The 15,799-nt window shown below is 44.2% G+C and overlaps 1 protein-coding gene across 7 annotated transcripts in view; it reads left to right on the top strand.

The window, feature by feature from the left end:
* Window positions 1-15,799, top strand: part of SVIL (supervillin) — a 199,435-nt gene that overhangs the window by 156,136 nt on the left and 27,500 nt on the right. For all 7 annotated transcript variants that reach the window (XM_049881717.1, XM_049881720.1, XM_049881714.1 and 4 more), the window contains 7 exons: window positions 1,587-1,742; window positions 3,487-3,623; window positions 4,227-4,374; window positions 4,497-4,642; window positions 6,285-6,460; window positions 10,333-10,477; window positions 10,878-11,154. In XM_049881717.1, coding sequence (XP_049737674.1) covers window positions 1,587-1,742; window positions 3,487-3,623; window positions 4,227-4,374; window positions 4,497-4,642; window positions 6,285-6,460; window positions 10,333-10,477; window positions 10,878-11,154 — 1,185 coding nt within the window. The remainder of the gene's footprint in view (window positions 1-1,586; window positions 1,743-3,486; window positions 3,624-4,226; window positions 4,375-4,496; window positions 4,643-6,284; window positions 6,461-10,332; window positions 10,478-10,877; window positions 11,155-15,799) is intronic.

The raw sequence follows: 15,799 nt of genomic DNA, 5'->3' as shown, positions 1-15,799 counted from the left end.
GGTAAGAGTAATGAATGGGGAGTAGGACATGGCCTCCACTCTCTGCTCCTGCCTCAGGCTAAACAGCTCTGCTTTTGTCTGCCCAATTCTTTGGGGCTCCGGAGTCCTGAAATAGTGGGTTTCTTGGTGGAGGTAATGACATCAATAGTCTTGATATTTTGAATATGCTGGCTCTAGTTTTTATCTTCCTATGGAAACCCTGGTGGCATAGTGGTTAAGTGCTATGGCTGCTAACCAAAAGGTTGGCAGTTCACATCTACCAGGTGCTCCTTGGAAACCCTGTGGGGCAGCTCTGTTCTGTCGTATAGGGTTGCTATGAGTCAGAATCGACTCAACAGCAACGGGTTGGGTTTGGTTTGGTTTTTTGTTATAGTACTCATGGAGGGTAGTTGTGGTTCAGTGGTAGAATTCTCACCTTCCATGCAGGAAAGCCAGGTTCAATTCCCCACCAGTGCTCCTCACGTGCAGACACCGCCCACCTGTCAGTGGAGGCCTGTGTATTGCTGTGATGCTGAAGAGGTTTTAGAGGAGCTCCTAGACTAAGACGGACCAGGAACGAAGGCCTGGCAATCTGCTTCTGAAAATCAGCTGATGTAAACCCTGTGGCTCACAATGGTTCGATCCTCAACCGATCATGGGGATGACGCAGGACCTGGCAGCATTTCTCTCTATTGTGCATGGGGTCACCATGAGCTGGGGTCGACTCAATGGGAGTTAACAACAACAACAGTAGTACTCATGAACCTATTTGCTAAAGCTTTTCTTATAAATATTTAGGTGGAGTTATGTTACTAACTGGTCTACTAAGTGTATTTCAAAACTGCTTATACCATTTAAATTTTCAAAGAGTGTTGTACTTCATCAGTGTTAGAACCTAATCCCTATGAAATAATTTTCTGAATTTTTCTCCAGCATATGCATTCTGTTAAATCCTAAGTTGGAGAAATAAAGGTTTATTGGCACCAATATTACAGGCTTTTCCTCTGTCTCCCATTTTTGGTGATTCAGAGGGTTGGTTTGTGGTAACTGAATATATTTGGTGGTCTACACTAAAAATCCAACATCTTGTTATTACAATATTAAGTCTGAAAGCAAAGGACCTCAAGAGATCACTTTGCCTCCAGAGAAGACTGGAACTTAACCATCCCATATAAAGAGCCTGTACTGTTACATATAAAGACTTTTGGTGAATGACATCCAACAGTCTTCCTCAAAATGCATCCCAACATGTACAAGCTGTCAGGAATGGTTATGGCAGCTGTCAGGGGCATTGCAACAAATAAGTTCAGCTCCTGCGTTTATGCTTTGTAGCTGGTACATCCTGTCACTCAGTCCTTGTTTCTGTACCGTGAGGTGTGAGGCTTGTCAAGAAGCAGTTTATAACCTTCAATATGACGTTTAATTCTTAGTACAGTCGGTAACTTTTGAACTGCATAGTTTATCAAACTGGAGTATGTGCCCCTCCTCGGGCTGAACTGTAGAAGAAAAAAGATAGTCAGTGATGAGCACTTTCTGACGGTAAACATTCACCTCACCTGAGCATCTTGCTTCTCCCTGCTTTGTGTTTCTTTACACACCCTGCCCAGTGTCCTCCAATTCCAACTTCTCAGAAGTCACGCTGGCAGGTTTAGCCAGCAAAGAGAACTTCAGCAACGTCAGCCTGCGGAGCGTCCACCTGACGGAACAGAATTCCAACAATAGCGCGGTGCCCTACAAGAAGCTGATGCTGTTGCAGATCAAAGGTATCTAAGAGCAGCGTGGAGGAATTCCGCATCGGCCAGGGGCTCCCGTCGGGGATACCAGGCGTCCTGGCTGCTCCCTTTACTTCTCGTAAGGGGAAAGCTTCTTCGAGAACCTACTGTGTGCTAAGCGCTGTCTACCTCCTCTCATGAAGCATCACAAAATCCCATGGGGTAGGAAGCCTTGGAGAGCTTAGTGATGGACCTGAGGTCACAGCAGCTGTTCAGCGGCTGAGCTTGGTTTGAGCCCAGATGTCTCCTACTCCAGCATCTCGGTTTTTGCTGCTGCTTCAGCCTGCTCCCATGCTCCAGGCCGTGACCCGGTCATGTAGTCACCAGATACCTCCTAGTGGTCATATTGGAGAGCCTGAGGCCATTACTGACCTCACGCAGTGAGATACACAAGAATCAGTGCAGGCCAGAGGGAGGGACGCACATTCCTGGAGGGGGTCAGGGAAAACAAGGGTGAATAAAGTAGACCCGGATCCCACCCCAATACGCTTTTTGTCAATAGTAAGGAAAACTCACAGACCACCCAGAGCTCTGGGCTCTGAGGAGAGACGTATGCTGCCCCCTAGAGGCAACCCCTGCAGATTAGCCATCAAGAGATTAGCCAACAAGAGAAGGATGGGCAAAACATCACCGCCTCTAAGCATTCTGGGTGTCTTTCTGCATAACCACTGTCATTTGTAGTTTATTGAAAAGACTTCCCTATAACCAATAATATAACCTGTAGCTACTAACCTATAGCTCAAATAACCAATCTCCGTTCCCGTGTTCGAACCCAATGTAACTCTGGAAAGATCTGAAGCAACAAATCATTTAGGAGCCAGTATTGAAAGTAGAAAGAGCCCTGGTGGGGTAGTGGTTAAGTGTTCGACTGCTAACAGAAAGGTCAGGGTTCGAACCCATCAGCCCCGCTGTGCAGGAGAAAGATGTGGCAGTCTGCTTCCATAAAGATTACAGCTTTGGAAACCCTGTAGGGCAGTTCTACTCTGTCCTAGAGGGTCACTATGAGTTAGAATGGAGTCGATGGCAGCAGGTTTTATGGATTATTGAAAGCAGTACGTGGCAGTGCTTCCCTCCTAGCTGATTCCCCTATGGCTTTTGTGAATATTACTGAAGAACAAGATTCTATAGAAGTCACACCCTCTCTTGCAGCCCTGCCACCGGCTCTGACGTGTCTGCAGCACGGCCAACAGATGGTATTAAGTGTAGGAGGTGGCTGAGTGGGGAGACTGGGATTGGCAGAAAAGGAGCATATTTGCCAACTGTCCTGGAGAAAGGAGCCTTAATTAACCCATACACATGTTGTAAAAAGACACTCCCTAGTAATGGTTGTAAGGGAGCTCTGGTGGTGCAGTGATTAAGAGCTCGGCTGCTAACTAAAAGATGAGCAGTTAGAATCCACCAGCCGCTCCTTGGAATGCTATGGGGCAGTTCTACTCTGTCTGTAGGGTCACCATGAGTCAGAATCAACTCGGTGGCAACAGGTTTGGTTTTTTGGTGTAATGGTCCTAAGAGGAATGGTGGCATTGAGGAAAAAGCATTAGCAAGGGAAAGAATCAATAATGCCCTCAAGTTGCCCATTTTAAATCCCCATCCATGCCACCAGGGTTCACAAGAGCTAACATTAGCAGACTCTTTAGAATTGAAAGCGTTCATAGCAGGAATGATTTAATTGTGGGATGCTTCCTGTACTAGTTCTGTTTCCTGGGAAGACAGTGACTCTCTGCCTCATGTTCAGGAAGAAGACACGTGCAGACGAGACTGGTTGAGCCGCGAGCTTCATCCCTGAACAGTGGGGACTGCTTCCTTCTTTTATCTCCCCATTATTGCTTCCTGTGGGTAGGAGAGTTCGCAAATGTCATAGAAAAGGCAAAGGTTGGTATCCTAAAAATACTTTAATTAAGCATCTCCTTTATATTCCTATCGAATGTCCTACTCTTCGTCAGATTGTTACAAAACTTCTCGAATTTCAAATGTTTCATTCGAGCAAGAAGGGACTGGTCGTGTTTGTTTCCCTGGATATCTTTCGGACGTTTCATTGGGTGCTTAAGTGGGATGTTCTGGAAAGATTATGATTTACACCTCCAGTTTTTAAGTCCTGGGTTTATTCTTACCCCCTTGGTGAAAAAATAAAGGAGCTGGCTCATCACTTCAAAACTGTTAACAGTATGAAGTTCTGCCACAGACGTATTACATGAGGGTCTCAAGGGGGGCAGCCCAGAGAATGGGTATTTTTTAAAAGCTTCACAAGTGATCTGTTGAATATTTAAGATTGAGGCCTATTGCTCTAAAGAACTGATGACCCTTGGCTCTTCAGTTATATTTTTCTTAACTTTGAAAATACCCAACAACCAGTGTTCTCCAGCCCTGTGGTCACCAGGTTTTCTTTTGAGACATGCTGTTTCCCTTCTGACTTCCACATGGGCCACTGTGTTTAGCCATGGCTCTTCCACCCAGGTAATTATCTTCCTCCCTTAGGCCTCAGAACTTGCAACTTTAATTCAGACGAAGAGGGAACTCGGTTGTAGAGCTACTTATATCCAAACTATCGAAGAAGGAATTAATACACACACCCATGCAGCCAAAGACTTCTGGAAACTCCTGGGCGGCCAAACCAATTACCAATGTAAGAGTTTACTGTATGTCAGAGGATGACAAGACTTGAATATTCTTTCTTCTACCCTAGCTCATTCCTCTAAACCAGCTACTTTTCAGTATTCATACTCTCCTTTTGTCCTTATCCCAAAGCTGCTGGAGACCCCAAAGAAGACGAACTGTATGAAACAGCCATAATAGAAACAAACTGCATTTACCGTTTGATGGATGACAAACTTGTACCGGATGATGACTACTGGGGGAAGATCCCCAAGTGCTCCCTTCTGCAACCAAGAGAGGTACAGTGAGGCAGCGTGCCCATCAGCAAGAAAGCACACTTCACACTTTGCACAGGACCTGCCCAGTAAGATAAATAGCAAGTGCCTAATAAAGGTTAGCCAGGATTAGCTAGCTTAGTTGCAGCTTTGAGAAGATATTTATTTGTGATTTCAAACCATTACTACCATCTCAAATACTAAAATAAAATTCAGAATATTGTTCAGAGGATGCACAGATCATGGGTGAATTTTCTTTGCTATTACAATATTTTTTTTTTTTTTTTATAATCAAAAATCAAGAGCTAGGGCTAGGTAATATTTACATTTTGCCTAAATTACATTTGATTTTTGTATAAACATTAAATAAAATATTTTTCAGTCCTTAAGTTTAAGGAATAAGAGATACATGTATATATAATTTATGATTACAAATTACAGTAATGTGCTGTTTTGTCCTCTCATATCAATAAATATTTATTTGTTGTTGTTGGGTGGCATCAAGTAGATTTTTGACTCAAACGACCCCACATGACAGAGCAGAGCTGCCCCATAGAGTTTTCTAGGCTGTGATCTTTATGGAAGTAGATTCCCTGAGTTTTCCTCCTGTAGGGCTGCTGAAATACATACATTTCTAGTACCAATAAGTATTCTAAGTGCTGAGAAAAAAAGTGGAAGACACAAAAGGACCTCAAATTTAGTTGGCTAGAAGGGTATTAGAATATAAACTAGAACTAGGTTGTGTGATACAGGTTCAGCATAATGTGGACCTTTAAAGGGGGGAGTGTTAAAGAAAAAGAAATAACCAGGGATATCTTTAAAGAAAAAGTGAAACTGATCCAGGCCTTGGTGCTAAGTAGAATTTGGATTACTGAAAATGAAGGGAGAAATTCTTGAAGGAAGAAAGAGTGAAACAAACTGAAGACATGGAAATAAGAAATAGCATTACATGCATGTACTCATTCAGCATACACTGAGTAAGTCCCTACTGTACATGAGTAAAGTATGGTATCTGCCCTTAAGGATTTGGAATTCTATGCACGAGAGAAGACTGGCCTGTGTGAACTGGCCTGTATATATTAGTTGAGTGAACGAACAAACAAATGAAGAAGGATTAACAAGGGAGAAAAGAGCCCTGGTGGCTCAAGGGCTAAGTGCTCAGCTGCTAACCCAAAGCCACTCCACAGGAGAAGGACCTGGTGATCTGCTTCCATAAAGATTACAGCTTAAACAAACCCTATGGGGCAGCTCTGCTCTGTCAGTGGGGTCACTATAAGTTGGAACCAACTCAACAGCACCTAACGAAAACAACAGCAATCAAGTGAGGAGGGGATGCAGAAAAGGAGGGAGGGAGGAAGGCAGGGAAGAAGGAAGGAAGATGTACTTAACTCTTATGAATCAAAAATTCTAAGTGGTTTTTGAGAGTTCAGAGGAGGGAACATTAACTTGGGCGTGTAGAACAACCGTGAGAAGATCACATCCATGGGGGAAAAAGCTGGCTTGGTAGGGCTGTGCCAGCTGGTCAGCTCTTGTGACCATTTTGGGTTTATACTGATAGTTCCACTAGGGTATATACCACTACCTGTTTGACTCTCTCATTAGAGACCCTGATTCAACTCTGAGCCCATCTTTGACCCCAACAAATGCTTTTGTGCCATTTTCCCAGGTATTGGTGTTTGATTTTGGCAGTGAAGTTTACGTGTGGCATGGAAAAGAAGTCACCTTAGCACAACGAAAAATTGCATTTCAGCTGGCAAAGCACTTATGGAATGGAACCTTTGACTATGAGAACTGTGACATCAATCCATTGGATCCTGGAGAATGCAATCCACTTATTCCCAGGTGTGTTGATGATGCTGTAGAGTTACAGGTAGAGTGAGCAGAATCCTTTCATCTGCCTCAGTTCTTACTGTAGTTATTTACTATTGCTTTGTATAGATTTTAACTTTCATAAGAAATGATTATATACAACGTAGTATGAATATTCGGAAACCCTGGTGGCGTAGTGGTTAAGTACTATGGCTGCTAACCAAGAGGCCGGCAGTTCGAATCCACCAGGCGCTCCTTGGAAATTCTATGGTGCAGTTCTACTCTGCCCTATAGAGTTGCTATAGGGTCGCTATGAGTAGGAATTGACTCAACAGCAGTGGGTTTGTTTTTGGGGTAGCATGAATATTCACATATAAGAACATTTCTTTAGCTTTTAACAAAGTAATATGGATGTTGTAGTTTTCTGGAAGGGTTTGTGTTATACTTAATTTCTTAAAGTGAACAAATTGTTTCCACCTGCAACTTTCCGGATGCTCTGTGGCAGATGAATCGCAATTGTTTAAACAAATCACATGCTAATCTGAAAAACTTCCCATTGATCTGAAGGTGCAAAAGCAACAAGTTTCCTTCTAATTTCATTCCTTAGGAACAGAGCCCTTGAATTCCAGGATTTCCAATTTACTGGGTAGTAAATGATGTTTATGCCTTTTTTCTTTTCTTTGTCGTCATATAGTATTGAAATAATGATTGTGATTTTAATGACTTCCTATAGTATACAGGACTTTTGAAAGCCATTTTGGCAAATCAACAGAATGTACACAAAATTTAAGAAATATAGTCATGAGAAAAATTAATTTTACATGCAAAGGAAGTATGTATTGTTGTTTTTAACTACCAGGGAGAAAAATGCCTTTAAACATAATAGGTTAGATATAGATGTATCCACTGATTCCGACTCATAGCGACCCTGTAGGGTAGAGTAGAACTGTCCCATAGGGTTTTCAAGGCTGTAATCCTAATGGAAGCAGACTGTCACATCTTTCTCCTGCAGAGCAGCTGGTGGGTTCAAACCACTGACCTTTCAATTAGCAGCCGAGCACTTAACCACCCCTCCAGCAAGGCCCTTCACAGCCCAGAACCCTGTACAAGTTTTAACTTTCTTACCTAATTTCCTGTTTTAAAATTCAATTATTTATTTTATTATCAATTAATTATCTGTATAGAAACAATTAAAAATTATGTGAATGTAGGTGAAAAGTTTAAAAATCCTTTTTTAACAAATGCACATTTAACATAACAAAATTAGTACCATAGCAACCGGTGTTTTACGGACTGAAGTTAAGGCTAAGGAGAATATTTTATTTGGTATGGAAAAAGAACAAAATAATGCTGAGGCATAAATGTATACAATGGACAATTTATGTTTAATAGCGACATAATCAGAGACCAGAAAGTAAATCTTTCTAACCCCCTGGTAAACGTCTCAGTGCCCTGGTGGCACAGTGGTTATGCGTTTGGCTGCTAACCAAAAGGTCAGCAGTTTGAATCCACCAGGTGTTCCTTGGAAACCCTATGGAGCAGTTCTACTTTGTCCTATAGGGTTGCTATGAGTCAGAACTGACTTGATGGCAATGGGTTGGTAAACACCTAACCCACTGGCTCTCAACACATGTAAGATCGAAATCACCTAAGGAGTCTTTTTAAAAAAAGCATATGCCGGAGTGAGCTCCAGAGATTTGCTTTCAGTTTGTGTGGTGTGGGGCTTGTGTGCCAATATGTGTTCTTTGTTGTTGCTTTGTTTTTCTGTTTTGGTGAAAATATACACAGCAGATCATAATCCATTCAACAACTTCTACATGCTCAAGTCAATGACATTGGTTACATTCTTCATGTTGTGTCACCATTCTTGGGTATGTCTCCCCATATTAGTTCATCACCATTGACTCATTGTCCCATAAACTACTCATCTATGCTTTAGAGTTACCATTGTCAATTTGATCTGATATAGATAATTCAGTAGAAGAGCTCAGTGTTCAAGGTGAACATTCTTTACTAATTCAGCTAAACTACTGTTTAGTTTCAAGATGACTTTAGGAGATTGTTTCAGTTTAAGGTTCAAAAATTTTCTACGAGCAAGAGATTGGGGTGTTCCTCCAGCCTTAGTGGGTCTAGTAAGTCTGGGTTCTCTAAGAAATTTGAAATCTGTTCCACATTACTCCCCTTTTGATCAGGATACATGTGTTGAGTTCTTGATCAAAATGTTTATAAATGGTAGCCAGGCACCATCCAGTTCTTATGGCCTCATGGCTAAAGAGGCAGTAGATCATGGAGGCAACTAGACCTGCAGTCCAGTTCCTGGGTCTCCTTCTTCCTCTACTGCTCCAGGCAGTTAGAGACCAATTGTTGTATCTTGGATTGTCAGTATGTTTTAAAAGCCCCAGAGATTTTAAGGTGCAACTAAGATTGAGCATTTGGCATCCTTCTTAACAAACGAGGAGGCTGAAACCACTAAGGTGCGCTGACGTAGTCCAGTTCAAATATAGAAGTCCATGATGGAAGTGGAGAAGCTCCCTGCCTCCTGCTCCCGGCCTTGGGCCCTTCACACTGCAACTTGCTGTCTCACTTGTTCACTTGGCTTCAAAACATGGAAGATAAATTTCTAAAGCTGAAGCCAAGTACTCTTTTTACAGTTGGCAGGTCTGCATAGCAGAATTCATATAAAAGACAACCCTTCAGATATTTTCTGATAAAGACCACAGACTGTTCCTTAAGTCTTGCTGGAGCACAGGCCATTAGTATCTATGCTCTGTCCTTTCAGTTTCTGCTGAAACAGGCAGCCCCCTTGATGTGCCTTCCCTGTGGTCAGAAACTGTACGTCCAGAACAAACAGGAAGTATAAAGCATGGGTCAGAGCAGGCACACACAGTAGGTGCTATTAGTTGCCCTGATGGGTATATATACTGTCCTGGCCTCCATTCTCGAAGGATGAGAAATGCCTGTATGTGATTCTCAGGGCTGTACCCTCTATAACACGGGTTTTCTCAGCTCTTCCTTTGTTTAAATTCTCTGTTCCAGGCATGCTTTCAGATTCTGAAATGCTGAGACAGTACAGACCTCAGCTGGGCTGTGTGCTGTCCTGTGTCCTGTCCTGTGTCACATGCTACCCATGCCTGCTCTTGTACCCAGTGGCCTGGAAATAAATATCTTAAAATTCACTGTGCAATACGTGAAAATAAGTTCATTTTAGTAGCATATGAGAATCTCAGTACTTGGAGAACATTATTGTAACATGACTTAAAGGAGAATTCAGGGTGAGCTACATCTTCCTTACGTCTGTTAACTAGTTTAACAGAAGCTTCATGAGCACCAAACATTGTCATCCACTATGGGCAGTATAATATAGCCTGATAAGATACATGGCCTCTGCCTCTGCTGAGGTCCCGGTCTAGTATGCCAGTCCCAAACCAAAAAAATCAAACCCATTGCCGTTGAGTCAATTCTGACTCAAAGCAACCCTAAAGGACAGAGTAGAACTGCCCCACAGGGTTTCCAAGAAGCACCTGGTAGATTCCAACTGCTGCCATTTTGGTTAGCAGCATAGCACTTAACCACTATGCCACCAGGGTTTCCAAGTGCCAGTCCCAGGGAATCCCAAATACAAGAATTTGCTAGAATGCAAGAAGAATTCAGGCCTGACGTTCACATTGAATTCGGGCACAAAAACTCCATGGATATAAGTTCTCACAAGGCTTCAGGCTAAAATAATAAAATGTCACTTATTTGGGGAAACAAGTAAAAATAAACCATTCATTCTATCAACCACTTAAATATTTTAAATTTTTTTTTTCCCTAATAGCCACATGAGTTTGTTTTAAATTCCTCTCCTTTGTTTTGGTGTGACTCAATCTTGGTTCTTTTGTCGTCCACTCCCCACCCCGCTGCAGAAAAGGACAAGGGCGGCCTGACTGGGCAATATTTGGGAGACTTACAGAACACAATGAGACGATTCTGTTCAAAGAAAAATTTCTTGATTGGACGGAACTGAAGAGAGCGAGTGAGAAGAACGCCAGTGAACTTGGCCAGCAGAAGGTATATTCCTCGTGACTGTCTTGTGTATTTGGAGCTTTCTTTGGGTCCCAGCGACAGGGGCCTTGAAGCTTAAAGCTTCCCCCTGGGTATGCTAGTAGAACAGCAAATTGGCTTCCAGTTATATTCTAACTCTAGGAGGCAACAATCACCCTGTTCATTCTGCCTCTGCCAGGAATGGACCAGGTCTATAGGTGCCCCATTCGCTGGTTTGAGGATGAGTATTCAGGCCTTCCCAGGTCTTTCCCCTGACGCAGTTAGATACCCTGAGACAGGGTCCGAACACAGTACTTTTACACTGGCCCACTGACATTGAAACAGTGTTGAATGTGACAAGAAACTGCACTAGAAACTGAACTAGAAAGAGATGCAGCTGAACAAACATTTTCATGTTCCCTGGTAGGAAGATCCTCGGGCCGAGGTCAAGTCGTATGATGTGACGCGGATGGTGCCAGTGCCCCAGACAGCCACCGGCAGTGTCCTGGACGGGGTGAACGTGGGCCGTGGCTATGGCCTGGTGGAAGGGGATGACCGGCGGCAGTTTGAGATCACCAGTGTCTCAGTGGACGTGTGGCACATCCTGGAGTTTGACTACAGCAGGCTCCCCAGACAGAGCATTGGGCAGTTCCACGAGGGGGACGCCTATGTGGTCAAGTGGAAGTACATGGTGAGCACCGCAGGTCAGTGAACACTTCTGTTCTCTTCACGCTGGCAGAGGCCCAGCCCACTCCACAGTGGGGCATCGCACTACTGTGAGAGCAGAACATTCTGGGCCTGCTGTGTGTTGGTGTCGCTGGGTAGTGCAAACAGCTAACACTCTGGGCTCCTAACCAAAAGGTTGGAGGTTCAAGTCCACCCAGAGGTACTTCAGAAGAAAGGCGTTTTACTCCAAAAAACAGCCATTGAAAGCCCCATAGAGGACAGTTCTACTCTGACACACATGGGGTTACCATGAGTCAGAGTCTACTCCAGGCAACTGGGTGTTCTTTTTTTTTTTTCTTTTGGCTGCTGTGTTTTACCAGCAGCTGGATGGGAACAATGCAGCAATAAAGTCATTTATTTTTGAGAACCACTTACCAACTCTCATGGACTTAAAGAAGCAAAGTAGAATCCCTAACAACCTCACCTTGCTAACACTTGTGATGTTTTCTCGTCAAAGCTAAACTTGTAGGTTGAGATTTCTCTGCTGCCCTGCTCCTGCCCCCTCTTCTGTCCCCAGAGGTTTTCTGTGAAAGTGGTGATTCGCCTCCAGTGATATTTACCACTCCTTTGCTATATGCTGCTTAATTTAGGGTCTTAAAGAAACCCTATCTGGATGATTTAAAACCCAAACCAAATGACAAAGTAAAACTCTAGGTAAGAAACTCATTATGGTAAACACACACTCAAAAAGATTTATTAAAAATAAAAGAAGCTATTTCCTCTGAGGCCGAGAGCACTAGCAGTGTTTTGTGGCTCTGGTGTAATAAATGTATAGTCAAAACTCTTCATGGTTCCCACCGAAGAAACACTCTTTATCACAGAAACACTCAAGTGTGTGCTTTCTGCACTGGAGGCAATGAAGGGAAAGGAGGGGTGGTAAACTTTGGATTCAGTCCCTCTCCCTTGCCAAATAGCAGTTATCCACAATTTCCCTCATTTCTACCCTTTCAGGAGAAGGTTTACGTCACAAAGAAGCCCTATGCAGCAGTTCTACTCGGACACATGGAGTCGCCACAAGTCAGAATCTTTGGTCTAGGTGTTTTGTCATCTAGCTGTGGCTGCCTCCAGAGGCTACCAGAGACACATGCAGTTGTTTGCTAACAAAAACTGAAAAAAACCAAACCCACTGCTGTCGAGTCAATTCTGACTCATAGCGACCCTATAGGACAGAGCAGAACTGCCCTGTAGAGTTTCCAAGGAGCACCTGGTGGATTCAAACTGCTGACATTTTGGTTAACAGCCATAGCTCTTAACCACTGTGCCACCAGAGTTAAAGACCCGATTTGTTTTCTCTCTAGATTTATCAAAAAAAAAACACAAGTCTATTAATCACCCTAGATGTACTGAGGACCCACTCTGTGCAGGAGCTTGTAGGGGCTAAACAAGTATTTCAGACCCTGGCTTCCAAGGACAATGAGGCAAGTACAGTAAAAGATGGCCATGCATCACACCGTGTGATGAGAGCTAGACTCCGCTCAGCCTGGGTGACCAGCAGGGGAAGAAGCCCAGCAACCCCAGAGCTGGGCAGCAAATGGAGGGAGTATCCCTGGGTGTGGCAGCAGGGCAGCAGGGGGTTCTATGGGTAGGAGGATGGCTGCAGGGTCTGGAAGTCTGCTCTCCCACCAGGCACAGTGCCAATGGCTCTACCTGCCGCCCTGACTGAGGGCCTCACAACAGCTCTGTGAGAAGCCTTCTGTAGTTGAGCCAGTTTCTCAGGTGAGGAAAGGGAAAGTGAGGTGAGGTGACCAGTCTGACATCACACAGCTGGTAGAGAGCACAGCTGGAAACTCCCAAATCCAGTCCTGCCTCTTTTCAAAACCCAAGTTTGTTATTAACCTAAACAAAAACCCACTGCTGTTGAGTCGATTCCAACTCATAGCAACCCTATAGAACAGAGTAGAACTTCCCCATAGGGTTTCCAAGGAGTGACTGGTGGGCTCATACAGCCAGCCTTTTAGTTAGTAGCCCAGCACTTAACCACTGTGCCACCAAGGCTTAACCACTATGAATTCTGCCTACAGGCAGGGAGTCAGTGCGGGCCCGGGAACAGGACATGGGGAATGCTAGGAGGTTGGTTACAAGGAAGAAAGGACCACGCCCAGTTACCAGGCTGAACCTGCAGAAGGCCCAACTGAAGGTCATGCCACCAGAGTAGTAACCTCTGGGGCTTCTTAAAGGGCCACTGAGCAGGAGCAGGATCTGCCAGGGTCTGGGCAGAGCCTGGCCTCAGCTCAGGGCCTTTCTTCCTAGGGAGTAGTGGGGTATCAGACTAGCACCCTGGTGGGTAACTTGAGTTTGTCCAGTTACAGGGCATTGCTCATCTACTTGATTTTTCGAAAGCCATCGGAAAAGCCCCTTTCTCTCACATAAGGGGGGCCACAGGCCCTGGAGCCATCTGGCCTGGGCTCCACTCATCCCCTGCACAGGTTGAGTAAAGCTGTTTAACCTGTCTGAGTTTCGGTTTTCTCATGTGGAAAATAAGGACTATGATACTCATCTCACCAGCATGTAAAATGCAGGTACCTGGCCCACATTCACAGGCAGCTACAGGAAATATTCACCAATGCCATTCTCAGCAGCAACAGCGCAAGTATTATGCTTACCTTGGAGATGAAGTCACGGATCTATCACAAAGTAATAGCAATTCCCAAAATAGTCACTAGAATAGATTTAAGATCTGTGATCTGGTGCAGAGTTGGCAAGCCAAAACAATCTGTGATTGGCGATGAAAACAATAATAGGAAATTTAGTGAGGGGAATCTAAACTTTTGGAGTTGAGGAAGTGGGAACTTTAAAGAATGGTTCTAGACTGTTTCTAGACAGTTTCTAATCTTTGATTACAGAAAGGAGCTGCATGTTTTATAAAGGAGCTATTGCAGTTTGAAATTTAGTGATTTTCTGACCTTCACTGTTAATTGTGGGAAAGAAATAATAGAAAATGAATGACTACATAGAATTACATTAACGCAATTTTTTTTTTTTTAATTGCCAAGACCTTCATAAACTATTTACTTGAAGACCCTAAGAAACAGTGACATGACCCAGGCAAATGCTTTCTGTATTTCTTCTCAAATGTGTGTATCACAGCCAGATACAGTGTTATCTTTATGAACAAAGTTACAACTGTGAAAAAGTCCAGATGTGGAGAATTAAATTCGAGCAGGGAGCATTCAGATTCCAGATGTCCCTCGAGAGCAGAAAAGCACAGGCCATCATTCCATAGCTATCACAGAAGCACTGGCCCACCGGAGACTCCTAATCCAGCCCCAAGCTGGAGTAACAGTTAAGCACTCAGTTATTAACTGCAAGATTGGCAGTTCGAACCCATGCAGTGGCTCCTCGGGAGAAAGACCTGGTGAACTGCTCCTGGTGAACAGCCTAGAAAACCCTATGGGGGCAGTTCTATTCTGTCATATAGGGTCTCTGTGAGTCAGAATCAGCAGCACCTAACAACCACAATCCAGCCCCCCATTGCTCATCCCCACAAGAACAGCACCTGCAGACAGGACCGAATGCAGAACTCTAGACCCACTCCTGGGACAGGGTCAGCAGAAAACGGCAGCTGAAGAGGCAGTAAATCTTAGCATGGTGGGTGCTGGCCAGCCTGCCAGGCACACAGCAAAGTCTGTGGGAAGTGAACAATAGAGCCCAAAGAAGGGTGGGCTAGAGGAGCGAAGCCATGCGAGTAGGTGTTCTAGCTCACTGACCACCTCAGGTGCTGTAGGCACCCATCGTCATGATCCTGAACAGTTGGAAAAAAGCCGATCATGGTAAAGCATAACACTGGGTCAGGCCTCGTGAAGTGCTGATACAGGCGGGATTTGTATAGGCAGGTGGTCAGTACATTAAGTTTTGGTGCAAGAGCGCTTGACCATGAGCAGTTCTTCGTACCTCAGTTTTCTATTGTTCCTATACTGAGAAGTATTGGTAGCAAACTTACTCTTGAAAGTATTTCAGTGGCATGATGTACCTACACGTTAAATTAGGCATCTGATTGATCAAGGCTAGAAAGATTATACTCCAAGCGTCCTTACCAATAAAAACTTGATCCTCACTTGGCTAAAATTAAAAATAAATAAATGAATTAAAAATAAATTTGTGAGTGAGGCAGAGCCAATGTGGCACCATACCGTCCCTCCACAGCAAAGACCTGAAACACTAAGTAAAACAGAGACAGACGTAATTCCTGGAACCCTAAGCGTCAAATGGAGAGATAAAGAACTCAGCCAAGCACTGAATGGAGTAAGAAACTGACAGAGAACAGAGAGCAAGGAGAGATACAAGCGGATGTCCCCTACCAGCTAACGCAGCATGGATCCACCATCTTGGACTCCTATCAGGGATCAGCGGACAGGGAGTAGGGGAAAGGAGCTTCACAGAGCTCCCAGCAGGAGACAGAGCACCTGGTAACCAGCGATACATGCTTTCTCACCCCTCATCCTTCTTCCCCTTGCTTGAACTCCACTGCTTCCTAGCTGGCTGTGGTTGTTCAGCCAGTGGGAGGCACTGGCTCCGTGCTGCTTGGATTCATCCCACCCACACTCACCAGCTCCTTCAGTGCCATTTCTTTGTTGCTGGTGTTGCTTTTTTCCACTTCTTTTAGTTTCCTCCCTGCCTCTCACC

The sequence above is a fragment of the Elephas maximus genome, chromosome 4 (genome assembly GCF_024166365.1).
Source record: "Elephas maximus indicus isolate mEleMax1 chromosome 4, mEleMax1 primary haplotype, whole genome shotgun sequence".
NCBI lineage: Eukaryota > Metazoa > Chordata > Mammalia > Proboscidea > Elephantidae > Elephas > Elephas maximus.
Note: the sequence above shows the minus strand (reverse complement) of the source record. Positions and strands in the feature narration are given on the sequence as shown.